At 32.9% G+C, this 27,541-nt stretch overlaps 4 protein-coding genes across 21 annotated transcripts in view; 1 reads left to right on the top strand and 3 right to left on the bottom strand.

The window, feature by feature from the left end:
• Positions 1 to 26,905, bottom strand: part of LOC102620792 (protein ENHANCED DISEASE RESISTANCE 2-like) — a 98,437-nt gene extending 71,532 nt beyond the window's left edge. The window contains exons 1-6 of the mRNA XM_052441698.1: positions 26,457 to 26,905; positions 25,798 to 25,877; positions 25,445 to 25,656; positions 24,582 to 24,642; positions 23,658 to 23,781; positions 23,177 to 23,246 (exon numbers count right to left, since the gene is read on the bottom strand). The gene's annotated coding sequence lies outside the window, so the exon portion shown is untranslated. The remainder of the gene's footprint in view (positions 1 to 23,176; positions 23,247 to 23,657; positions 23,782 to 24,581; positions 24,643 to 25,444; positions 25,657 to 25,797; positions 25,878 to 26,456) is intronic.
• LOC102611187 (disease resistance protein At4g27190-like) overlaps positions 1 to 27,541 on the top strand; it is a 60,629-nt gene that overhangs the window by 16,789 nt on the left and 16,299 nt on the right. The window contains exons 1-9 of one of the 14 annotated variants that reach the window (XM_052441583.1): positions 10,845 to 11,125; positions 11,370 to 11,435; positions 12,960 to 13,036; positions 13,339 to 16,008; positions 16,120 to 16,193; positions 16,320 to 16,814; positions 16,969 to 17,121; positions 18,076 to 18,435; positions 18,736 to 19,183. The exons of 7 other annotated variants lie outside the window; for them this stretch is intronic. In XM_052441583.1, coding sequence (XP_052297543.1) covers positions 13,347 to 16,008; positions 16,120 to 16,193; positions 16,320 to 16,814; positions 16,969 to 17,121; positions 18,076 to 18,435; positions 18,736 to 19,183 — 4,192 coding nt within the window. In that variant the 5' untranslated portion in view covers positions 10,845 to 11,125; positions 11,370 to 11,435; positions 12,960 to 13,036; positions 13,339 to 13,346. Of the gene's footprint in view, positions 1 to 10,844; positions 11,126 to 11,150; positions 11,436 to 12,959; positions 13,037 to 13,338; positions 16,009 to 16,119; positions 16,194 to 16,319; positions 16,815 to 16,968; positions 17,122 to 18,075; positions 18,436 to 18,735; positions 19,184 to 27,541 lie in introns of those variants that run through there. 6 more of the 14 variants (XM_052441590.1, XM_052441582.1, XM_052441585.1 and 3 more) reach the window with 6 other exon arrangements.
• LOC127902497 (uncharacterized) lies at positions 3,351 to 5,868 on the bottom strand. Of its 2 annotated transcripts, none has more exons than XM_052441701.1 (4): positions 5,670 to 5,868; positions 4,829 to 4,908; positions 4,520 to 4,633; positions 3,351 to 3,666 (listed from the first exon to the last, which is right to left on the bottom strand). In XM_052441701.1, exons 1-4 carry the CDS (start codon positions 5,719 to 5,721, stop codon positions 3,499 to 3,501), a joined length of 414 nt encoding a protein of 137 aa, XP_052297661.1. In that variant the 5' UTR covers positions 5,722 to 5,868; the 3' UTR covers positions 3,351 to 3,498. The 2 variants fall into 2 exon arrangements, with proteins under 2 accessions (XP_052297661.1, XP_052297662.1); XM_052441702.1 differs by lacking the exon at positions 5,670 to 5,868 and adding an exon at positions 5,126 to 5,663.
• LOC102612549 (protein ENHANCED DISEASE RESISTANCE 2) overlaps positions 21,223 to 27,541 on the bottom strand; it is a 34,576-nt gene continuing 28,257 nt past the window's right edge. The window contains exons 15-21 of one of the 4 annotated variants that reach the window (XR_008054829.1): positions 22,969 to 23,008; positions 22,710 to 22,870; positions 22,490 to 22,591; positions 22,306 to 22,350; positions 22,081 to 22,221; positions 21,634 to 21,879; positions 21,223 to 21,473 (exon numbers count right to left, since the gene is read on the bottom strand). The gene's annotated coding sequence lies outside the window, so the exon portion shown is untranslated. The remainder of the gene's footprint in view (positions 21,474 to 21,633; positions 21,880 to 22,080; positions 22,222 to 22,305; positions 22,351 to 22,489; positions 22,592 to 22,709; positions 22,871 to 22,968; positions 23,009 to 27,541) is intronic. The other 3 variants (XR_008054828.1, XR_008054830.1, XR_008054827.1) reach the window with 3 other exon arrangements.

Here is a 27,541-nt window from a genome sequence, read left to right as displayed (position 1 = left end):
CTTATTACCTACAACTTTGTGTTCAGCTGAAGATGGAACTAATAACCAAGTCTTATTCCTGATCAATGCCTCATACTCATCTCTCATGGCTTGATGCCAGTTCTGATCACTAAGAGCTTCTTGAACTGTATCAGGTTCTTTATTAATTAAGGCTGCTGTATAAAGTTTTGGTCTGAAGATACCAGATTTGGATCTGGTGATCATTTGGTGAGAGGGTTTCTGATTCAGGCTTGTGTTTAAGGTATCAGGAATATGCTGAGATGATGATTGTTGAATGATAGTTTGTGGTTCAAATTGTGGCTGAATTGAATCTAAGTTTTGAGAAGATAAGTGGGGTGATGAAAATTCTGTCAAGGAATGATTAGGTATCTCATGATGCAGAATATTTGTATGTAAAGATGATGAAGATACCTGTTCATTTCTTGCTGAGCCTGCTGAGAAATTGTCTTCAAGACTGCTATCAGGGGTAGAAAGTGTTGTTAAATGAAAAATTTGCTGCTGAGTAAAGGATGACACTGGAATTTCAGATGAGGAAGTGTTCTCAGAAGGAGAAAAGATGTTGCTGGTTGAATAAGGAAAAATGTTTTCATCAAAATTTACATGTCTAAGTATATGAACCTTTCCTGAATTTGTCAAGCATTTGTAACCTTTATGAGATGGGCTGTATCCAATAAAGATGCATTTTCTAGTATGAAAATCAAACTTGTGCTTGTTGAAGTCTCTCAAATATGGATAACAAATGCAACCAAAACATCTTAAGAAGCTGTAATCTGGTTTATGGTTGAATAATTTTTCATAAGGTGACACAAGCTTTAGCACAGGGGTAGGTAATCTGTTTATGTGATAAACTGCAGTGTGTATAGCATCCCACCAAAATTTAAAGGGCAGATTAGCTTGAGCTAATAATGTCAATCCCAATTCCACTATATGTCTATGCTTCCTCTCAACCAAACCATTTTGATGATGAGTATATGGACATGAATGTCTAAATATAATCCCACTTTGATTTAAGAAATCAGTGAACACTCTATATTCTCCCCCCCAGTCAGATTGCAACATCTTGACTGTTGTGTTGAACTGGTTTTCGACTTGGATTTTAAAGAGTTTAAAGACTGCAAGAGCATCTGACTTAAGCTTGAGAGGATAAACCCAAGTGTATCTACTATAGTCATCCACAAAACAGATATAATACTTATATCCATTCCTAGAAACAGTAGGTGAAGGCCCCCAAATATCAGTGTATATCAGTTCCAGCACATGTGTACTCTTAGTTTCAGTGGTGGGAAAATGTTGTTTGTGAGTCTTTCCTAATTGACAAGCATCACAGATAGAGTAATGAGAAGATGAAAAGGCTTTTGAAAGGACTTTAAATTGCTTACAAGATTTAAGCAAATGCATCAATATTGTTGAGTTTGGATGACCAAACCTTCTATGCAATAAGGTCAGATCATCAGGTTTCTGGTTACAAGCATTTGAAAAAGAGTTATTACAAGTTGTAGTAAAAGCACTACAATTTTGATGAACAGAAGACACATTTGAGACTGACAGCATAGAAACTGGCTTATTTATCTGAGATTGAGATAGATGAGATGCAGGTGACAGAGGCTTAGGTTTTAATAGCAGCTTGTAGAGACCTTTCTCAGCAAGGCCCTGCAGAAGAACTTGTCCCTTCATGTCCTTTACAAAACAGAAATTTCCACAGAATTCAACAGTGAGAGAATTATCAGTGGTGAGTTTAGAAATGCTTAACAAATTCTTAGTGATTGAAGGAACAAACAACATATCTTTAAGTGCTATAACAGGATGAGCAGAATAAGAATTTGAAGCTCTAAATGACAGAAAAGCATGTCCAACATGAGAGATAGATAATCCTTTACCATCACCAATGATGAGCTGATCATTACCTTTATATTCCTCTCTGAGCTGCAGGTTCTCCATATTATTTGTTAAGTGGTGAGTAGCTCCACTATCCAAATACCAGCCATCATCAGCAACTCCTTCCAGATTTGCCATATAAGCTCCAGGATTGTAAGCATCAACTCCAGGACAAAGATAAGTTCCAGAAGTAGGATGGAAATTTTGTGGCATATAGTTGAAACCCTCATATTCTTCATAGCTAGGATATGAGTTGAAGCCATCAAAATTAGCAAAGTATGCAGATCTCGGTCCTTTTCCCTTACTGAAATTTCTAGGAGTAGGAGTATAGTCTTCTATAAATCTGTGCCAACAAATATCAGCTGTATGACCAACTTTAAAACAGATCTGGCAAGTAGTTTCTTCTATGGTTCCAGTAGATCCTGCTGATCCATTAATTCCAGCAAATCCATTTCTAGTGAATGGAGTCATGTTTCTTGGTGATTGAGAAGAAAAATTATGAACATTATTTTGACCAGAAAACTGTCCTCTACCATTTCCACTCCTAAAGCTTCCATTAAACATTCTTTGTGGACCAAAATTTCCTCTTCCAAATCCATGAGATCTACTACTAATATTACCAAAACCACCATCAACATATCCACCTCTTCTGAAATTACCTCTGGCTTGACCATAGAAAGCTCTAGGATAACATGTATTAGCATAGGCATAGTTTGCATTAAACATATTCTTATCATCCTGGTCTTGTTCAAGTCTGGTTTCATGTGTTAACAACAATGCATAAGCATCATCAAACTCCATCTTAGAACCAGTTATGAAAGTTGCTATATCACGATAGCCTGATCCTAATCCATTTAATATTGTTAACATCAGATCTTTCTCTGTTATAGGACTGCCAGCACTAGAAAGCTTATCAGCTATAGATTTCATCTTGATGCAGTAATCTTCAATGCTTAATGCCTCCTTCTTTATTGTATTTAATTCATATCTAAGTTGTAGTACTCTAGCCTCAGATTGAACTCCAAATTTCTTCTCTAAGGTTCTCCATGCATCAAACGAGCTTACACAATTAACAACAAGACTAAGATTACCTTCATTAATTGCAGATAACAGCCATCCAAGCAAGGTTTGGTCATGTGATCTCCAATTTTGATATTCTGGATTATCAATTTCTTGAGCAGATCCATCAGCTCTAGCTAGTAATAATTTTTCCTCTGGTGCTGGTTTGGTTCCATCTATGAAGCCTTCCAATCGATTTCCTCTGATCGATGCCAGAACTTGTGACCGCCAGAGCAGATAATTGGATCTATCTAACTTGATCGGAGTGTTAAAAGAGAAATTAATCTGACTTATATTTGCTGATGTTACGTTTCTGGAATTCATTTGTTGATTACTAGAGCTTGCTCTGTTTGGCTCTGATACCATGTTTGAAAGTTAAATTTGCAACTGTAAAATGTGTTTGGGAACTTAGAAAATGAAAGAAAAATACTCTGAAGCTTTATCTTATTCTATTCTCGAAAATTACAATCAAATGGAATTAACATCAGTTTATATACTCAGCTAAGCTAAAGATAACTAAAACTAATTAAGCAAGCTTAACTACAAAACAGAATGAAAAGCATGCTACAACAAACTTGCTGAGCTGGCAAAGCTACTTAACAGACTCTGCTGATTTTGGCTTTGACTCACACGTGCTGACTGAGCTGCTCCTTTGGCTGCAGCATGAGCTTCCTTAACAAGATCAAAGTCATCTGTGTATATATCGATTCCCCACAGCTGACTGCCTCTGACCTAAACATAATGAACTTACATAACTAAGAAGTAGAGTCATAAAATATGACACAGCTATCAATAAATTTCCAGACAAATGGAATTTGATATGTAAGGCTATAACTAGCAACACTTCAAAATAATTTGAAGTAGCATGATCTTTCTTTAAGGATCAATACTACAATCTTTCAGAAAAATTAAAGTCTAAGCAAAATTAAAACCTTAAACATACTAAAATCTGGTAAATCGACCTACAGGAATTCCAATGACCTCCAAAATATTTGAAAGAAAAATTAATTTACAGCAAAAAATGTTAAAGATTTGTAAAATGGAGGCCCATACTACTATTCAAATTACAAAAGAGGAGAGGGAGCTGGCCATTAAATGATAAAGGCATGCATAAAGAAATACAAGCAGCACATTAAATGATAAAGGCATCCATATAGAAATACAAATAATATGCCCATAAAGACGTCCGCTCAAGCCTTATAAGCGGCTTTATGCAAAGGAAAGCCAATTAGTTAACAATAAATGAATTTCAAGGTGCAATAATTAAACTCCCTGATCAGCACATTTAAGGTTCATGCATTTCTACAAAACATGTAAATCATAAGAATGTTTTTGGTCCAAATGCTAACCAATAATTAAGTAGATTATCAAAGTTGTCACAGAACAAGCACCACATTGATTGCTATGCAAAAGATGAAAGTAAAAGTTAATAATTTATTTTATTTTACTTTTCGAGAGTTTTGATCATCATGTGCAAACTAGTAGTATAACTTGCTCAGTGTTATCTCAAAAAGCTTGCCTAAAATACCTATTAGCACCAGTCCAAGTAGTCAAATAAATCCTTATCTATCCATTCATCGCTGACCTTGCCAAAAAGATGAAAACGAGCATCTATATTCTCACTCCAATCTTTCACAATCATAGGCTTTATCCTAGACCAGTCATTCAATATCCCTTCCACGGTGAGCCCCTCGAAAACCTTGTAAATTGAATCACATTTATCGTCAGTTCCAAATACATCTGTCAAAAGGCTAAGCAAATGAATATACAATCAACACCATTCTTCCAAACAAATATACAGTCAACACCATTCTTCTAAACACAACAAAGTTTGAACGTATGACAGATTTTTAGCCATTTAATATTCCATCAAATATAATTAGATCACACCTACCAAGGATTTTTGAAAAGAATGCATTCTCATCTTAAGCAGCAACCTCACCAGTAACACATTTTCATACCCTGTTTCCACCTCTGGTCGCACCACCAAAAAAAATTCAGTACTAATTAGCTTCAACAGAGTATTTTTTTATTTCTTTTTTTTTCCAAAATAAACCTCCATTCTTATACATAAAATTAAAATATCAATTAAATAAACAAGGTCTATGCTTACTAGTAAAACAAGTCCATTTTCAGGTAGAGGCAGATAATAAAAGAAAATTAAAATTGAGATAAAATAAGAAGAGCTTACTATGTGCACTTGATCAACAATCCAATCCTCAACGATGGAATCGATGCCATCAAATAAACATGACTTAATCTTCAAACCATAAAATGCACTAAGCATTAAATTGATCTAATTTAACTTGTATGTAAACATTAAATTGTATATAAATACACAGAACAGAACCATATCAGTGTTGGAAAAAAAAAAAAAAAAAGAATCCAGAGTTATATAAATTCAATAAAAAATTATTGAATTTTTTATTACTAACTTTTAACACTCTAATTTCAATAAAAAATATATATTACTAAAATAGTCTTAATTGATTTTACTATTAAAAACATTTGAATAACTCAACACTAATATTCTCAAATATATTTCTCTCCATACTCTAATCTAATCCATTTTAAGAATCCTATAGAAAATCTATTATTTGCTTTTTCCTTATTAAACACAAAAATATGTCATTTTGTTGCTAACTAAAATTTTGGAACTAACAACAGCAGGTTAACTAAAATTATCAGAAAAAGAAATCAAACAGGATTTTAATCGTCGTCATCTTCCCTCTTGCCTTTTTCTTTTTCTTCACACATGTGGCTTGCACACGCATTCCCCTCTCTCATCTTAGGGCCGCCCTTCAACAATATCCAATCATCGATTATAATTATTTAGATTGACCAAATCAAGCTTTGATCAGATATCGGTTGAGGTTAGAAGTAGGCAGGCAGCAACGACAATACTAATTAATATCTCATGAGAATTTTAAAGAAGAATCTAATGTTGCCCAATTCGTTTGATTTCAATGAAGTCTTTTTCCTACCTATACTTTCGCATATTCTCTTTTATTTCCAAAGTTAAGGTTATGGATGTTGTAGAGTAAAAAGATGAACATTGCTAGGAAAGCAATAAAAGGAAATAAATAAAAATTAAAAATATAAAAAGAGTTAAGTCATTTTTTTTTGTCTATTAGTGTTTTTGTATTTAATAACGAAAGATAAAAATAAAGTAAATATTATCTGTTAGATTATTAAAATACATACTTAAAATCTTTTAGTGACAATCTAATTATAAATTAAGGGTCTATTTGGGATTGAGATTGAACAGTTAAAATGTTATAGCTGTTGTAGTTTAGAAGTTAAGATGATTTGATTTTACACTTACATGATAAAAAATTTATTATATCTTTACTAATTTTATCAAAATTATTATTAAAAAAACTATATTTATTATATACTATTAACTTTTATTTTATACTTAAATTTTTTTTTTCTTACGGCAAAAGTTTTAGCACCTCAATACTCAACCAAGTCTAAAACTGCACAATAATAATTATGAGTGCGCATGTTAAAATCTACAGACATTCGTACTTGATAATTTCAATCAACAGTGTTACAAACTTAGTTAAAATATTATATCTGAAATTATTGAGAGAAAAAAAAAGAAAAAAGAATGTTGTTTTCATGATAGTGACATGCGTCGTGCACATTTTGCTGTTGGCTCTTTGGTCTCTAACCTAGCGAATAGGTTGCTGTATCCTCGTTGTTAGATGCCCGAACCCAGCGCAAGAACTTTGTACGATACCATATATTTTATGAAGGTGATGATGTTACCAATAAAGATGAGTAATTTGTTTCAATACAGTATGTGGTAAGGTTTAATTTTATATGAATTTAAGCTGAAGTTGGTACCTTTTATTGTTTTATATCATGACATCAGGGAAATTTTTAATAGATCTTCATTTTAGGCTAAAGTACCCGAACAATAGTTCCCATGCACTTTGTGATCTTATTACAAAATATTAAACTAAATAGCTGTGGAAGTAACAAAGAGGGCAACTTTTTACCAAAATGTGATGAAAATAATTTATTTGTCATCACGAACTAGCCAAATCAAAACAAAAAACTAATGATCATAGGGTTCAAATCTGTGCAACAATGGTGCATTTAAAAGGAAATAATGTACAGATAAAATTTGTGCTTGTAACAAGAACTCTTCTCTTCAAGCCAACAATTCCACCTAGCAGAGGAAGTGTTTTAGGCGACACTTTCCAACTAATGAGAGAAAGAGAAACGAGAGGAAAAACAGGGCTCCTCTGTTTTCATTTTGGTGATTGCAAATAACATTTTTTTTTTACTTTTACTCTTTATTTATTTAATTTTTTTTAAAAAACTTTTAGCTCATTAGATCTTGTTCTTGTTAATGCGTCTAGTAACTTATATGATGATCTGATCATATCCGTAACATTAACATACACATAATCCATTATTTTATAATTATAAAAATTGAAGATTCGGTCATGCAATTTTGTATGATGAACAGTGTTTCATTTTTCTGTGAAACATAAGAACAATTTGTAAATAATGTCGAGAAATGGTAAATAGACGAAAGCACGACGATGGGACGACAGAAATTGGCTGCCGTTTCACGCCTTTCCTCATTCAATTTTCTTTTTTTGTGGGACCGATAACAATTATTAAAATAAAGAATAAAAATGAAAAAAAATGCTCTTTCACGCCTGCTCTCATCCAATTTTTTTGTGGGACCGACAACAAATATTATAATAAAAAATGAAAATTTTTTAAATATCTTTATTATTTAAAATCTGATCCACTTATTCTCATCCTCAACTACTCGTTCTCCACTTTGTCCCCTCTATTCATTCTCGTTAATTACTTTGTTCATTCCACTTATTTTTCATTCGTTCCTTTCTCTACTCGTCCTGTTTAACCCTCTGTATCTCTCAGTCATACAAAATTAATATTTTGTATAAATTTTTGTTAAATAATTAAAAAATAATATTTTGTAATAATTAAAAAACCATCGATGCCTATATAATATCACTTCATGATAGCGTGAACAAATAAATTGCAAGCGGACAAAATTAAACAAATCTAACATAATTTCAAAAATTAAAAATTTAATTTAACACAAAATATTATTCCATCACTATAATTTCAAAGATTTAAAGTCAAATCTAACATAATTTTAAAAATTTAAAGTTCATAAAACACATTCAGAAATTATTATAATCTATTCCATTATTTAACAACTATTTAAATTAAAAAAATCATAACAATTTATAACAATTTAAATATATAAAAAATAAAAATTTACGAATTTTTACAATTTAAATTAAATATTCTAATCATTTAAATATATAGAACACAATAAAAATTTTATTTGAATATAGTGAGAGTCACTAACTTACTAATTAATCAGTACTAATTTTATCAAAATCTCTGTTTATAGATCTAGATCTAACTTCTTCCTTATGGTAACTGAGATGCGGAACTGGTGAGATGCAAAGAGACGAAAATGGTGAGATGAAGAGTTTTTTCTTTGTGCGTGAACGCAGATAGCAGAGATGAGAGATGGAGAAAGATTAACTCAAAAAGTAATCTTTTTTTTTCTTTACTTTTTTTTCTTTTGATTATTTTATTTCTTTTTTTTCGTTACTTTTCCTTTTCCTTTTTCTTTTGATTATTTTATTTTTTAAATTCAAAAAGTAATAAACAGTCGTTGAAGTAACAGTGTCAATTTTTCTGTCTTTGTTTTGTCTTCGCGTAGTTCAAATAGCAGAACTCAATAATGTCCATGCGGACCTTGTAATAGCGAAGCATCATTATTGATCTTACTTTGATGATCGCACTTTAGTTTCTTTTTAAAGAGCCTTTTGTTTATTTTATCGGCATCCGCTTTTACAAAAGTTTTGGTCCTCGTTCATTCATCAAAGCTTCTACTTTTATCTTTTATTAGTCATCTTACAAAAAGCTTAATTTAATTGGAATCATGTTCGATATGAAGATTGTTTTACTTACTTCAGCCATCTTTCAATCAACCGAATTTATTCTTTTCTGATCTGGCAATTATTCATGAAAAAAATACGTGCGTCAGTAGGACAACAGTGACCAAGTACATAATATGAAAATTCATTTGTATTGCTTACTCTAATAAGCTCTTAATTCACACATTCCTCTGCAGTTACCAGTGATCTTTTGCTCACTAAAATTGTTATTATATATTCAAGGTAAAAAAAAAAAAAACTCATCATCCCAGATAATTAAAGAGGCGAACTTGTTCTAAATCCTTTAATAATTTCTATTAATAATAGCATATATAATCTCTAATCCTTTAATAATTTCTATTAATAATAGCATATATTAATAATAGCAACAAAAATTTGGAAGTATTCATCTTTATTCAGCAGCATGCATATTAATTAAAACATATTCAAAAAGAGATATACAATATCAGGTCTGGAGACGAAATGAGCCCACAGAGACTACCAATAATGTAGTGGCTTGAATAAAAATATTAATCAAGCCACTACATTAGAAGAACAAGAGTTAATCATGCATATTAATTAAAAATATTTTTGCTATCATCCACCTGCTCTCTCTAAATAGTTGTCACTTTTTTTTTTCGTTTGCCTGAAATTCCAAGCAAAAATATAATTAGAAGAACAAGAGTTAAGGGTTAAAAAAATGGAAAAATAGGGCTCCTCTGTTTTCATTCCCCGGTTTTTCTGTTCGGTGATTACAAAGATTTAAATCAAAATTTATGATGCAGGTTACACGGCACCTGGTGGAAAATTGCTAGGGTTTACCTTTTATTCTTAGTTAGAAATTTAATTTAGAATTTGTAGTGTGCGCCTTATATAAGTAGGTTTCCTAATAGTAAAATTAAATAATCAAGTTTATGATGCACTAGGATATGGTTGTGATAAATGAGCTTTTTATGTATCCTCTGAGGTTGATCATTATTTTACTACATTGAAGATTCAGTTATCTCTTTGTAATACTCTGGACTTCACATACTAAACAGAATGGAGCATTATTTTATCCCGCTAAATCAGTTTTTTATTTTTTTAAATTAAAAAATAATTCATCAAACACTTTATAGCTCTGGTTTTAAGTTGGTAAACACTTTAAGCCGCAACTTTAAATTCAGTTTACGAGAATCCCTAACAGTCACAGTGGCTGAACCTAACCAGACTAAAACCAGATCATGAAAGCTTATATACACCAAGAGATTTATCTAGAAAGTACTGCCGGCAGCCAGTTCATTCGTTTCTGAGTTTGTTTCCAGAAACCCGGAAACTCTCCTGTTTCTGCAAACAGGGCTTCTTTGTTTTCAGTCCCCTGTTTTTCCATTTGGTGATTGTAAAAATCTAAATCTAAATTTTTGATGCAGTCTACACGGCACTTGCTAGATGATTGTTAGGGTTTATCGTTTATTCTTAATTATGAATTTAATTTAGATTCGTAGTGTGCGCCTTATGTAAGATTAAATAGAATAATGTAAAAAAAAAAAGAAAAAAATGCCTTTCTTAATTTTGACTTCATAATGTTGCAGCAACCGTCCTCTGTTATCATTCCCCTGTTCTTCGGTTTGGTGATTGCAAATAACATTCTTTGAATCTACTTTATTTTTAACTCATTAATTCTTGTTCTTCTTAAAGTGTTTAGTAAATTATATAATCATCTGGTCAAATCCCTTACATTAACATACAACATTATCTATTAATGGAATTTCTCATTTTATCATAATTAAATTGAAGATTTGTTCATGCAGTTTTGTATGATGAGGAGTTGTCATTTTTCTGTCAAATACAAGAACAATTTGTAAATAATGTCCAAGAAAGCTTGAATGAAGAATGGCATTTAATAATTTTAGAAGAATATTGGCTTATAGAGCATATTACTAGGGATAAGATTTGTAGGATGCCTGATAAAAGATAAAGCGAAAGCTTGAATGAAGAATGACATTTTTAGAAAGAAACTAATGTAATAATCAAAGTAAGATCAATAATGACTTGATCAGTTATGCTTTTTATTATTTCATTTATTCTGTCCACAAATCTTATCCCTACTAAAATGCTCTATAAGCCAATATTCTTCTATAATTATTAAATGCCATTCTTCATTCAAGCATTCGCTTTATCTTTTATCAGGCATCTTACAAATCTGATCCCTACTAATATGCTCTATAAGCCAATATTCTTCTAAAATTATTCCAGCACAACAGGTATTTATTCGTTGAAAACTTCAACTTAATTATTTCAATACGGCATATGAAACACAGAGCCATAAACTAGTGCTTTCTTCAACTTAACTATTCTCACTGCATATTTGTTAAGGCTTCGTCTTTTGTCTTGATTCTGGACTTCAAAATTAAATCTTAAAAATCGGGTATAATAGGGGTACGTGATTAAGTCTTCCTCTTTTGCAATTCATTGTTATTACTCATCAATTCATTCTTTTGATAGCAGTTCTTACTTAATATCCGAAGCGAATAGAGAAGGTCATCGACTCTCTGATCCCATATAAATAAAGAGGTATACATGTTCTAAATCCTTTAATAATATCCTTTAATAGCAGTTCTTACTTGCTTTTCATCTACTTTCCAAGAAAAAAATTCTCTGGTTTGTTTTAATCTTGTCATTGGTTTTGCTTGAGTTTCAAATTATTGTTCATTGTTAAAGTCTGTGATCTTATTATATGGCTTTGGTTAATTAAAAAAAAAAGTTTTAAAAAAAAGTCTGGGATTTTATTCAGACCCTTGAAACCTTTCAGTTAATAGCAAAAACTCTAATCCCTGTTTAAATATCAGTTGGCTAAATGTTGTTTGTTTGCTGTCTTTTATTTGTTTGTTTGTTTGTCATTTTATTAGATTTGTTTTTTACTTGAAGATTAAAGATGAGTGAAATTTTTTTTTTTTTTTCTGAAGCAGCCAACAAATTTTAGAATAGGGCTAAGGGTAATTACAAATTGAATTAACCACAAAAAGTTATTTATATTTATCACTTGTGAAATTAAGCTTATCATCCCAAATAGAGTTGTTTGCATTAGAAGTTTTTCTAGCATTCATAAGCATTATCATCATATCACAAGATTGCCTGAAAAACAAGATAAATCAATTTGAGCAACTTGCTCTTTATTGATTTTTTTTTTTTTTGCTTGCCTGAAACACTAGGGAAAATATTATATAAGAACAAGAGTTAGATGAAAAAAAGGTAAAACAAGTTTCCTGTGTTTTCATTCCCCCTGTTTTTTGTTTGGTGATTGAAAATTTTATATCTAAATTTTATGATTTTCTCGCTGGGATTTTATTAAATAAAAAAGAATACGTAATTCTAAATTTACCCTTACGCACTGAGTGATTATTATTACGTTCTCTTAATATTTGGTCGTGCAATTTTGTGTGATTTGAATAGGACTCAACCACAAGAAAATATTTACGTTTGTAGTATCTGATATTAATGATCTAAAAACAATCAATCCAACAGGTTCCCAAATTCAGTCAAATCTAAAAAAGATTTACGTTTGCCTTTAAGGAGTACATGATAGCTAAGCTATTAAACTTAATTCAAATTTAGTCAATCATCAATCAACCAATCCAACGAGTTCAAGTACAGAGTCAATTGAACAAATTCATCACTTGCAGAATTAAGCTTATCTTCCGAAATTGAGTTGTTTCCATTGGAAATCTTCCCGCCGTCACGAGTCACAATCATCAAAACAAGATTATTTATATAAGAACAAGAGTTAAAGGGGAAAAAAAAAGGTAAAACAAGATTCCTCTATTTCCGTTCCCCTGCTTTTTTTTTTGTCTGGTGATTTAAAATTTTATATTCAAATTTTTATAATTTTCCATTGACGTTTATATTTAAATAAAGAATTACAAAAAAAAAGCTAATTCTAAATGTATGCATTAAATGGTTATTATTATGCTCTCTTAAAATTGACTACATGTTATGTTTATGCAATAAAACAAAACGGGTGCATGCTTAAGTCTTGTTCTTTTACAATTCATTTGTATTACTCACTCTCATGAAACCTTTACTGACATTCCTCTGCAGTTGACATTGATCTTTTGCTCATTCTTATACATTCAAGGCCAATAGTGAAGCTCATTAACTCTTTAATAATTAAACAGGTACATTTGTCCAAGAAAAAATAGCGCTTGTTTGTTTTAATCTTGTCATTTAATTTTCTTAAGTAACTGTTCATTGTTAACTTCTGTGTTCTCATGTAGTATTAGCAATGGTCAATTTGCATCCATCTTCTAATTCTTCTTTTTTTTTTCAAATTGTTGGTTTTCGATTCAGGCTCTTGAAACCTTTGTTTAAAAAGTTATTCGTTGTCACTTCTTTCTTTGTCCTTCCCTCTAGATCACTTTAATTTATTTGAATCCAATTTTTCCATCGGCTAATATATATATATATATATATGCAACAGGCTAGGCAATGGCTTCAGAAGTGGCTTTCGAAGCTTTTTCCAGCATCGTATCAGAAGGTGCAAAGTCACTTTTCAAACCGATTATACGGCAGATCTCTTATGTTTTCAAGTACCAGAGCTACATAGATGGCCTAAAAGAACAAATGGAAAAGCTGGGAGATATAAAAGAAAGGGTGCAACAACCAGTTGATCATGCTAGACGACAGGGGGATGTGATTTATAACGATGTCACAAAATGGCTAAATAAAGTTGATGCATTCAGCGAAGAAGTTGTAAAACCCATCATCGATGATGAAGATGGAGCCAAGAAGTCCTGCTTCAAAGGATTGTGCCCCAACTTGATTTGTCGTTATAAGCTTAGTAAACAAGCAGCAAAGGCCGCAGAAGCTGCCGCTAGTCTCGTGGAAAGAGGCAACTTCTCTAGTGTTTCCTACCGTCCTGCTCCAAAGCGGGCGGAACGTATGCAAGCGAAAGATTTCGAGGCGTTTGATTCAAGAATGAAAGTATTTCAAGATGTTGTGGAGGCGGTGAAGGATGACAAGGTCAACATAATTGGGGTCTGTGGGATGGGCGGCGTGGGCAAAACCACGCTGGTCAAACAAGTTGCAAACCAAGTGATGGAAGATAAGTTGTTCGATAAGTTCGTTATGGCTGAGATAACACAGACCCAAGATCATCATAAAATTCAAGACAAACTTGCTTTTGATTTAGGCATGGAATTTGGCTCGAATGAGAATGAATTTCAAAGAGCTTCTCGACTATGTCAAAGGTTGAAGCAAGAGAAGCGGCTCCTCATTATACTGGATAATATTTGGACAAAACTTGAGTTCGATAAAGTTGGAATTCCTTATGGGGATGTTGATGAGAAAGATAGAGAGGACGATCGGAGTAGACGCACAATAATATTGACGTCTCGAAGTCGAAATTTATTGTGCAATGATATGAATTCTCAGAAAAATTTCTATATCGATGCTTTATCCAAAGATGAAGCATTGCAGTTATTTGAGAAGATAGTGGGTGATTCAACTAAAATATCTGTTTTTCAACCCACTGCAGATGAGATCGTTGAAAAATGCGGAGGATTGCCTGTTGCACTGAGAACAGTTGCAAGTGCTCTGAAAAATAAGAGTCCTGCCATTTGGAAGGATGCGTTGAATCAGCTAAGAAGTTCCAATCTAAGAGAAATTCATGGTATGGATGCAGATGTGTATTCTTCCATAAAATTGAGTTACGACTTCTTGGAAAGTGATGAAGCAAAATCTTTGTTCCTTCTTTGTACTCTATTTGGTGAAGGTACTCCTATACAAGTTGCTTCCTTGTTGAGATATGGTAAGGGTATGGGTTTGGGTTTGTTTAAAAATGTTCACACATTGGAAAATGCAAGGAGTAGAATGGATGCATTGATCGACAATCTCAAAGCTTCATGCTTATTGTTGGACGGCGATGCTGAAGATAAAGTTAAAATGCATGACGTCATTCATGTTGTTGCTGTATCAATTGCCTCAGAGAAGCTCATGTTTAATATCCCAAATGTTACCGACTTGAAGATCATACAGAAAGGTGCAATTGCTATTTCTATACCTTACGGAGATATTGAAGAGCTTCCCGAAAGGTTGGAATGTCCCCAACTCAAGTTATTACTGTTGCTTGCAAATGGTGATAGCTATTTGGAAATTTCACACCTCTTTTTTGAAGGGACGGAAGAACTCAAAGTTTTAAGTCTTATTGGAATTCATTTCTCTTCATTATCTTCATCACTTGGTCGCCTTATTAACCTTCAAACATTGTGTTTAGACTGGTGCCAACTAGAAGATGTAGCGGCAATTGGACAGCTAAAGAAATTAGAGATTCTTAGCTTTCGAGGTTCCGACATTAAGCAGTTGCCCCTTGAGATTGGACAATTGACGAGGTTACAATTGCTAGATTTGAGCAATTGTAGAAGCCTTGTAGTGATAGCACCAAATGTCATATCAAAATTTTCTCAATTGGAAGAACTATATATGGGTGACAGCTTTTCGCAGTGGGATAAGGTTGAAGGAGGAAGTAACGCCAGTCTTGCTGAATTGAAGGGGCTGTCAAAGCTAACTACTTTGGAGATACAAGTTCGGGATGCCCAAATTCTGCCGCAGGATTTGGTCTCTATGGAATTGCAAAGATACAGGATATGTATAGGAGAAGCGTGGCGCATGTGGGGCGTTAATTCTGAAACATCAAGATTGGTGGAGCTCCAAGGGCTAGAAAATGTTAGCACTCTTTTGGAGAATTATGGGACGAAAATGTTGCTGAAGCAAGCTGAAGAGATCCATCTAAACAAACTGAAGGGTGTTCAGAAAGTTGTTCATGAATTAGATGATGGGGAAGGTTTTCCACGATTGAAGCATCTCCGTGTAGAAAGTTGTTCTGAGATTTTGCATATTGTCGGTTCAGTTGGACGGGTTCATCGCAAAGTCTTCCCCTTGCTGGAGTCATTGTCTCTTAGCTATTTGAACAATTTGGAGACAATATGTGACAGCCAACTCACAGAAGATCAATTTTTCAGCAACTTAAGGATTATAGAAGTACGCGGCTGTGGCAAATTGAAGCATCTTTTCTCATTGTCCATAGCCAGAAACCTACTGCAGCTTCAAAAGGCAAAAGTGTTTTTTTGCGATGATCTGGAAATGATTTTTGGTAAGTGTTGAAGTTAAGTATTGGTGGGATTATGGACTTCGCCTCAATTATTTTGGACCAAAAAAAAAAAAACAAAGATTAATTATGTATATTGTTTTTGTTTGTTTATAGGACCCGACACGGAGAAACCAACAACTTCTTTGGGATTCAACGAAATCATTGCTAATGATGATCCTGCTCCAAAGGTGATAATTTTCTGTTCAATAATTAATTGATTAATATATTATCACGATTAATCCTCGATCATTAAAAGAATATTATACTAGACGGTTGTACTTGAAGGAACAAAAATGTACTGGTTTTCTTTGCAGGTTATTCTTCCGAGCTTAGAGGAATTGAATCTCAGCTTATTAATAAATATCAAAAAATTATGGGCCGATCATGATCAAGGAATGTACTGTTGTCAAAATTTAACAAAAATGACCGTGGAAAGTTGTGATCGTATGAAGTATCTGTTTTCGTATTCTATGGTTAATAGTCTTTCGCAACTCCAACATCTTGAGATAAGTCATTGTCGGTCAATGGAAGGGGTAGTCGACACCACGGGTTGGTCAGAAAGAGATGACGGAAAGTTGATTGAATTAAAAGTTTTTCCTAAACTACACTCCTTCGAGCTCTCTTGGCTTCCAGAACTAACAAGCTTTGCCAATACGGGACATATTCATTCAGATTTAGTTGTTGAATTCCCTTCTTTGCAAATACTCAAGATTTGTAGATGCAGTAGTATGTCAAGATTCATCTCTACGAGCTCACCAGAAGACACCATTCATTCTGAAATGCAACCTCCTCCTCTCTTTGACGCAAAGGTTTTTTTTTTTTAATAAAAAAATTAATTTAGTCACAATGTTTAATTTGTCTTTTCTGTGAGTCTTCAAATTTAGTTAATATCCGCCTCTAATTTAGTTATCAATTGATTATGCCATTAATTGATTAATTAGTTATTTAATCTTTAACTTCCAGGTACGACTTCCTAGGTTGGAGGTATTACATATTAGGTTGATGGATAATTTGAGAAAAATATGGCACCACCAGCTTGCTTCGGAGTCTTTCAGCAAATTGAAGAATTTGGAGATACGGGGGTGCAATAATCTAATGAATATTTTTCCTCCATTGGTAAGGTTGCTGTATTCATTTCGAATCTTTTTTTTTTTTTTTCAAATTACATCCAACAATATTTTAACCATTTTTGGGTTTACAAATGATATTCAGCCACTGATTATTTATTTCAAGTATTGTACTTCGAACCACCACTCTCAAATCTACATTTTAAGTCCAGTTCTTAGGTTCGCCAGCATTAGAATCAACAATATAATTTTTTTAATCACGATTCAACAGCATAATATAATTCAATTTAATTGTTTCTGCTCATATCTTAATAAGCACGATTTTCAAAAATTAAAGGATAGTCACTCATCTTATAGGTTCACAAATTCATCTATATATTTATCTTTTCCTTAATTCTTCACATTTCGATTGGAAAAAGAAAAAAAGAAAAGAAAAGTCTTCAAATTTAATTAATATCTCTTGTTTAGTTACGAACTGGTTATGCCATTAATTAACCACAAATTCATGATTATTTACAACTGATCCTTGATTGTAAAGAAATTTCCTCGAGTCTGGAAGTACTTAATAAAGATCCACTTTAATTTTGTTTCCAAAATTAAATATACATAAAAAAAGGGACCAGGGAAAAGGGAAAAAGCGGCATTTTGGTTCAGTTTTTTTTTTCCCCCAAAAGGAATAGTTGAAATTTGCAAATTTATGCTTAAAAACTGATATCAAGATGCAAAATAAGTCTAAAATATTTAGAAATTGCCTTAAATTCTTTCTACATTCCTAATAGTAAATAGTGTAAATGCATTTTTATTATCTTTGTTTATCTGGCTTTTATTTATTTATTTATCTTGTTGCTTTTTTTGTTTAACAAAAAATTATCTAGTAGACATTTCATGGTTTGTTATGTTTATAAAACATATAATTGTATGATTAAACATACTTTGAACCTAGTTGAATGATATTCTTACATTTTTACTTTTTTAATATACACACACTTTTGCTTATTTTCAGGTTGGAATTCCTAGTAGTCTGGTGAATCTGAAAGTATCGCGGTGCGATAAGATAGAAGAAATCGTAGGCCATGTTGGAGAAGAAGTGAAAGAGAATCGTATTGCTTTCAACAAATTAAAAGTTTTGGAACTTGATTATTTACCAAGGCTTACCAGCTTTTGTTTGGAGAATTATACTCTTGAATTCCCATCACTGGAACGAGTTTCTGTGACACGTTGTCCAGACATGAAGACTTTTTCCCTGGGAATCTTGTCCACACCAAAGCTGTACAAAGTGCAAGTTAGTAAAAATGAAGAGAGTGAATTGTACCATCGGGAAGGCAATCTTAATTCCACTATACAGAAGTGTTACAAAGAAATGGTATGTGCTCATCGATTCATCCAAATTGCTCATGCATCTCCCCCGCACTTGCACATTTAAAAATATGTTACAAAAAGATGGTCTGTGTTAATCGATTCACCCAAATTGTTCATGCATCTCCCCTACGCTTGCACATTTAAACATATACACCTACCTTGTATATGTAGTTTTAGAAGTTAAAACACAAAACATGTAAGTTTAATGTGTGTGTGTGTGTGTATATATATATATATATATATCTAATGCCTTTCAAAAAAAGAAATTTATATATATCCAGTGCAATTGTTTTGGTTTATGCAGATTGGATTCCGTGACATAGAGCATTTGCAACTCTCACATTTTCCACGCTTGAGAGAAATATGGCATGGCCAAGCACTGCCTGTCAGCTTCTTCAACAATTTATTTAAGCTGGTGGTGGATGACTGCACGAATATGTCGAGTGCTATTCCTGCCAATCTGCTACGGTGCTTGAACAATTTAAGGTACCTAGAAGTGAGGAATTGTGATTCACTAGAAGAGGTGCTTCATTTGGAAGAGCTAAGTCCTAAGGAAGAACATATCGGCCCCCTGTTTCCTAGGCTTTTTAGCCTAAGGCTCATTGATCTTCCAAAACTCAAAAGATTTTGCAACTTCACTGGGAATATAATTGAACTGCCTGAGTTGGAGAATCTAACTATTGAGAATTGCCCTGATATGGAAACATTCATATCCAACTCTGTAGTGCACGTGACAACAGATAACAAGGAACCTAAAAAATTAACATCAGAAGAGAACTTCTTGCTGGCTCATCAAGTACAACCTCTCTTCGATGAAAAGGTGATTATTATTATTATTATTATTATTTTTCCCTTCACTTTCGTTCACATAGATGTAATTTCATTAGAATCAAATCAAATTTAATGACTCATCTTTTTGCACGTCATCTTAATTTATATCTGATTTAACAACATAACCGTAGTTATTAACTAACTTTATAGTATGAATTATAAAAATGTCTCAAATTAATTGGATGCCTAGTGACAGGAGGTGATGAACTATATCGATTATGCGTGTTACATCTCTGTTTTCCTAGCTAATTCATATTGGATTTAGCATCAGATTTCATTTATGTGTTTCAAAGGGTAATCGATTTGATACTTATATTTGGGATCCTACTGCAAAGCATACTAATTTGGAAATAAAATATAAAATGCCGTGATTAATCTTGTCCATAAAATATGCAGGGGAAGACTGCAGAGATTGGATACATATTTTCATTTACAACTTAATTTTGTTGATTTTCAGGTTGCATTCCCTAAATTGGAGGAGTTAGAGCTGTCTAGATTACCCAATGTGTTGCATCTCTGGAAGGAAAATGCCGAATCCAACAAAGTGTTTGCAAAGTTGAAAAGTCTAGAAATATTGGAATGTCACGGGTTGATAAATGTGTTGACACTCTCAACATCTGAAAGTCTAGTGAATCTTGAAAGAATGAAGACAGCTGATTGCAAAATGATAGAAGAAAACATACAATTGCAGGTTGGAGAAGAAGTGAAAGGCTGCATTGTCTTCGAGAAAATGAACTACTTGACACTTCATTGTTTGCCAAGCCTAACAAGCTTTTGTTCGGGTAATTACACTCTCGAGTTCCCATCCTTGATACAAGTAGTTGTGAGACAGTGCCCAAAGATGAAGATTTTCTCTCAAGGAGTCGTAGACACACCAAAGCTAAACAGTGTGAAACTCACCGAAGAATATGATGATGAAGAAGAATGTTGGGAAGGCAACCTCAATGACACCATAAAAAAATTGTTCAATGAAATGGTGAGTATCAATTAAGTTTTGGTGCTATTTAGCAAATTATTTTATAGAAACTAATGTGATATAATATGATTGGTTGACTGAAAATATATAATATTGTTTGTGTACAAGAGGTGGTGGTCGTATCATTACTCTTGTTTTATTATTATTATGGTTGTAATGGATGCTTGCTTACACGAGTAATTACAAAATGTGCAGAATTCTAAAGAAAAGATTGAGCCAATCCTTCAGGTACAGTGAAGAAGCTATCCCGAACCAGACCAATCTCTTATACATGATTTAGCTTGCTCGTTTTTCTGTACTTGAATAATTTGGTTCTAAACGCATTTACAACTTTTTTGTCATGCTACAGACTTGCAAGACACTTTGGATTTGTTTGATGCATTCTCTGTTTAAGGAAGGACTTGAATTGATGTTTCATGTTTCATGCAATTTTCAAGTAGATACTGTTTAAACTTCTGCATTATTCATTCAATCGGTGTTTTAAGCATTTGATTTCTAACTAGTCCTGATAGAAGATCATTAGCTGAAGAAAACATCATAACATTTGTGGCATTATCAGAATAAAAATATTTTTGAGTATAGTAAAATTATCTCAACCACTATTAAAAAGAATTAATCAGTCAAACTGACCTTCTCACACCAGCACGTTTTAAATTAAAAGAATTTCGTGAAGTCAAGACCATGTTATAGATCTCGTGGAAAGAAGTAAACCCGTAATTTTTTTCACAGCATCATATGAAAAATCATTTTTTTTTAAGTATTTTTGTTAGCTGTTGAGTTTTAATAGTAGTAGCTATTAAACAATAACAATTAGTGTATATTAAAAAGTTGGAAACTGGTTGATACCACACGGGAATCGAGCAGTTCACTTGTTTGCGAGTAGAAACCAACTTTACTACTAATTACACTCATACCAAAAATACTAACTAAAGAATCAGGGAATTTCCTATTCACTATTCTTCATTTTTTAATGCAAAATTCCCATTCGAAAACACCAATGACTTTCATTCAAAGTAAATGAGAAATTACAATGAAAATAGAATCAAAATACATGTATGTATACCTAAAACAAATGATTTTTTTAATTAAAAAAAAAAAAACACAGTTGAGGTGAAATGAAGCCAGAGTCATGATATCTCTGGTTCCAACTTTGGGACAACAGCAGACTTGAGTTCTATATGAGAAACACGTACAGCACCAATCAGCCGCTCCGGTAATTCATCTGTAGTATTTGCCTGCATACAGAAGAGCAAGATAAAGAAGACACACACGAAGCATTATACCATTCTGAGAACATTCAAGTATGCAAAAATGCAAATTGCAGTGCAATATCTCAAAATCATGTCTTTTCCCTTGTGTCCATTTAGAAGCGAGGGAAAAAACAATCATACATACCTGTACAAGGAAAGCCATGTCAACCACCAATGTCGTAATTACACCAATTACAAGGCCCAAAACTCCATCAGCAACAGTAGAAGAACCGATGTCAACATTAATCTACAGAAAGATGAACAATGTTAAACCATGTTAATAGTATCGGATGCTATTTGAAAGGGGAACAATTCATCTGTAGTTACAATCAACCACTTTCCCCAATACACAAGGGGTGCTTCCAACACTCTGGCGCACGATCCACGACCCCTGCATGATTCAGTGCTTAAAATCAAGAACAAGTGCAAAACAAATTCAAGAGGGTAAAAAGGACATGAAGTTTGAAGGTACAACCCATCAAAACATTTACACCTAAATGCATGCCTTCTTTGGACAAATTGAAGTGTACCATGCAGTAAAGGGTAAGTATACGTTAATACAGTCCTAATACATGAAGGCCAAGATGGATACCTTAGGAACAGATGGAATAAGTTTCAACCTACTATTGCGAAACTCATCATCGCCGTCAACAAACCGTTGCAAAAGTGATCCCATAACCAATTGCCTTGTGACAAAATAAAATACCATACTATAATGTGTTGAACCAGGAACCTGCAGATGCTTAGGTTAAAACTATACAGCCTCCCAATACAATAAGTTTGAAACTTAATACCTTCTGAAATGAAATAAACTTACTTGAAGATTAAAGATCAGTGAGAAAAGCCTTTTTTCAGAAGCAACCTACATTTTTTAGAAGAGGGTCAGTGTGTTATAGATTCAATGAACCATGAGAAGTTATTTACATAGTAGTATCTCACAGGCAGTATTTTCTCCTAATGCATCAATGGAAAAGGAAAAATAAAAAGAAAAGAATAGTTACTTGTGCAGCACAGCCTTGACGCCTAGCTACATGGTCCATTCTCTTTGTGTCTTTGAACCAATCAACAGCAACAAGATCCATTAAATGTTTTCCCGCAGGTATCTGCAGTTACAAATTGCACAAAGCACAAGAAGAGCCAACCAAACTACATCATAACCTGTCTACCTAGCCTATGCAGGATATATAAATACCATAACAAACAAACAAAATATGGGGGAACCTTTGTTTTGTCATAACAAAAATGCTTGCTACGAACTCTAAAGTTATTTCCATCAGAAAGTTTCCAGCAGTCACGAGCATTATCACGGTCATCGTGTCGTAGATTGCCCGAAAAACAAGACAAATCAATTTGATCAGCCTGCTCTTCCTCTAGGACTGCAACTAATTGAAAATTATAAACAAAAAAAAAAATCAATACCATAAAAATCCACTAATGAGGACATTAGCCAAATATACAAAAATGAATACTTATCATCCACCTGTCCTCTTGAAATCATTCTCAATCTTTTTTTCATTTGCCTGAAATCCCAAGGAAAAATATGTAATTAATACTTCCCATTCATGACTATTGTCTGTCGTATAAACATGACATATTTAATTGGAATAATAAAATTATTTAATTATTTTAACATTAAATATGTAAATCATTTGCTTCCTAACATTAAATGAACAACTTGAGTCAGCCACCTGAATTAACCAGTAACAACACCTGAGTCAACCATCTGAATAAACCAGCAACCCTAGCTGATTCAAGCACCTGCAATTAACATCAGCACAACAGGAACAATCTTAAATCAACACCAAGAACAGACCAAACTGCCATCAAATGTCACAAAACCAAACAGTCTGCTACTGCCATCAAATGCAAGCAAACATATGCAACAAAACCAGATGCAAGTGAAATTCTGGAGAATATCGGATAAACCAAACCAAATGCCACACTTCTAGTAATTAGACTAGATGCAGTGTTCAATTAAACTAAATGTAGTCTCATATTACATTCAAAATTTCTAAAAAAAGCAGTGTTCCATCAGAGAAGCACCAAAACCAAACCAATCTAATCCAGCATAATTACCAGCTCAACCCAAAACAATTACACATTATATTGACATATCAAAATTCGCTATCAAAACATAGCCAAATAAATGACAATAAACCCAAAACAGACCCAAACCAACTGATGTTGCAGCCCTAGTAGTCGTTGTCCGTTCCACTGCCATGGGAGCGAGGGTAGGCTCCGTTGTCAATGAGTGAGTAAGATAAGGCTCCAAATCAATAGTTCCACCTCCTTTCTGCAATTCAAAAAACAGAAATTCATATATGTAAAACTATTAAAAAGTGTGAAACAACCTGTAAGTATTCAACTTCTGTCAACTCAATAGCACTTACTACAGTTTTTATACAGAAGAAAAAGGCATTTTAAGTCCAAAAAATTAGAATTATTGGTTGAACTCCAACTCCATCAATCCATGCAACCATCCAATCTTTAACGAAAAAATGATGCATAATTAACAAGACATCTGAATCAGAAAGATTGTGCTTTGATTTGGCACGAGGTGTTGGAAACAACTTAACAAATCTAGACACAATCTATAACCATCAAGTCCAAACAAAAGTCAGGATCTAAAATACTTTGAAAAATCAGAAAAGCAGCAAAATATCAGTTTCAATTTCTTTTTCATCCATTGTAAGCTCAAACTAAAGGTAGCCGCGCTACCTTTAAACATCATTTGGGCTTATACATGTGACATTTGCTCATGAACAACTAAAGTTGAATAAGATTTTTACATGAAACAGAATATAAAAAGTCAAAGTAGAATATGACAGGAGCTACAATATATTATTCAGCATCAGCATTATGTATAAAATAAATTTAGAGGCATTATATTCATTCACAATCTTGCAGAGGTAACACCAGATTATGGCACGCAACTCTTGAATAGCAGATAAAGGAGGAGATGCAGTGGGAAGGTAGTAACTTGCTTGCATGAGAACTAGAAAGTAATATCCCAAGATCAATTATAGATCTCATAAAACAAAAACAGTGAGGCAAACACAATTATTGTGAACAATTATTCATAGAACCACATACCAGCAACAAGATCAAAGTCATCTGTGTATATATCGATTCCCCACAGCTGACTGCCTCTGACCTAAACATAATGAACTTACATAACTAAGAAGTAGAGTCATAAAATATGCTGCTGTGACAGCTATCAATAAATTTCCAGACAAATGGAATTTGATATGTAAGGCTATAACTAGCAACACTTCAAAATAATTTGAAGTAGCATGATCTTTCTTTAAGGATCAATACTATAATCTTTCAGAAAAATTAAAGTCTAAGCAAAATTAAAACCTTAAACATACTAAAATCTGGTAAATAGACCTACAGGAATTCCAATGACCTCCAAAATATTTGAAAGAAAAATTAATTTACAGCAAAAAATGTTAAAGATTTATAAAATGGAGGCCCATGCTACTATTCAAATTACAAAAGAGGAGAGGGAGCTGGCCATTAAATGATAAAGGCATGCATAAAGAAATACAAGCAGCACATTAAATGATAAAGGCATGCATATAGAAATACAAATAATATGCCCATAAAGACGTCCACTCAAGCCTTATAAGCGGCTTTATGCAAAGGAAAGCCAATTAGTTAACAATAAATGAATTTCAAGGTGCAATAATTAAACTCCCTGATCAGCACATTTAAGGTTCATGCATTTCTACAAAACATGTAAATCATAAGAATGTTTTTGGTCCAAATGCTAACCAATAATTAAGTAGATTATCAAAGTTGTCACAGAACAAGCACCACATTGATTGCTATGCAAAAGATGAAAGTAAAAGTTAATAATTTATTTTATTTTACTTTTCGAGAGTTTTGATCATCATGTGCAAACTAGTAGTATAACTTGCTCAGTGTTATCTCAAAAAGCTTGCCTAAAATACCTATTAGCACCAGTCCAAGTAGTCAAATAAATCCTTATCTATCCATTCATCTCTGACCTTGCCAAAAAGATTTAAACGAGCATCTATATTCTCACTCCAATCTTTCACAATCATAGGCTTTATCCTAGACCAGTTCTTCAATATCCCTTCCACGGTGAGCCCCTCGAAAACCTTGTGAATTGAATCACATTTATCGTCAGTTCCAAATCCATCTGTCAAAAGGCTAAGCAAATGAATATACAATCAACACCATTCTTCTAAACACAACATTCTTCTAAACACAACAAAGTTTGAACGTATGACAGATTTTTAGCCATTTAATATTCCATCAAATATAATTAGATCACACCTACCAAGGATTTTTGAAAAGAATGCATTCTCATCTTAAGCAGCAACCTCACTAGTAACACATTTTCATACCCTGTTTCCACCTCTGGTCGCACCACCAAAAACATTCAGTACTAATTAGCTTCAACAGAGTCTGTTTTTTAATTTCTTTTTTTTTTCAAAATAAACCTCCATTCTTATACATAAAATTAAAATATCAATTAAATAAACAAAGTCTATGCTTACTAGTAAAACACGTCCATTTTCAGGTAGAGGCAGATAATAAAAGAAAATTGAAACTGAGATAAAATAAGAAGAGCTTCTTAATGATGGAATCGATGCCATCATATAAACGTGACTTAATCTTGAAACCATAAACTGCACAAAGCATAGCACCAAAGCCAGAGCGTGACTATAAAGAAGAAAAAAAGAGAAGAAAAAGAAGAATTAAATCAACATGAAATTGAACTTTTGTTTTATCTTCCACAAGCAAGAAATTCAACTGGAACAATACAAAATATGAAATTTTTAGCAATCTTACTAGCATTATGCACAAATCTCAATTCACGACAAATAGGGGAATGAATCACTAACATCACCCAATTCATATATTCAAATAATGTATCCCCACTCCTAACAAGCAACGTGCTACCACAGTCGATTAGTTGTTAGGGTTAAGGCTTACCATAGAGAACTGGATGGCGCTAACTAAATGACCAGTTGAAACGGCATCCGCAATCGTATTGAATGACATTGAACCGTGAGGTAGGGTTTAAATGAATACCGGGCAGAGATAAATTGGTGTGGTGATTTAGGGTTTTGTGGCTACGTTTTATTTCGATTGAAAAAGGAATTTGAGCTTTTGGGTTGAAACAGAGGAAAGCTTTTGGGTTATTAAAGTGAAAGATATGAAATAATACAAAAAATTATTCAAGTGAAAGAGCAGGAATACAAAAAATCAGCAGATGAGATCGTTGAAAGATGCGGAGGTTTGTATATAAACATTAAATTGATCTAATTTAACTTGTATGTAAACATTAAATTGTATATAAATACACAGAACAGAACCATATCAGTGTTGGAAAAAAAAAAAAAAAGAATCCAGAGTTACATAAATTCAATAAAAATTATTGATTTTTTTATTACTAACTTTGAACACTCTAATTTCAATAAAAAAATTATATTACTAAAATAGTCTTAATTGAATTTACTATTAAAGACATTAGAATAACTCAACACTAATATTCTCAAATATATTTCTCTCCATAATCTAATCTAATCCATTCTAAGAATCCTATAGAAAATCTATTATTTACTTTTTTCTTATTAAACACAAAAACATGTCATTTTGTTGCTAACTAACATTTTAGAACTAACAACAGCAGATTAACTAAAATTATCAGAAAAAGAAATCAAACAGGATTTTGATCGTCGTCATCTTCACTCTTGCCTTTTTCTTCTTCTTCACACATGTGGCTTGCACACGCATTCCCCTCTCTCATCCTTAGGGCCGCCCTTCAACAATATCCAATCATCGATTATAATTATTTAGATTGACCAAATCAAGCTTTGATCAGATATTGGTTGAGGTTAGAAGTAGGCAGGCAGCAACGACAATACTAATTAATATCTCATGAGAATTTTAAAGAAGAATCTATCGTTGCCCAATTCGTTTGATTTCAATGAAATCTTTCTCCTACCTATACTTTCGCATATTCTCTTTTATTTCCAAAGTTAAGGTTATGGATGTTTTAGAGTAAAAAGATGAAC

Source organism: Citrus sinensis, chromosome 5, assembly GCF_022201045.2.
Source record: "Citrus sinensis cultivar Valencia sweet orange chromosome 5, DVS_A1.0, whole genome shotgun sequence".
In the NCBI taxonomy this organism is placed as follows: domain Eukaryota; kingdom Viridiplantae; phylum Streptophyta; class Magnoliopsida; order Sapindales; family Rutaceae; genus Citrus; species Citrus sinensis.
This window is presented reverse-complemented; position numbering and strand designations above follow the sequence as displayed.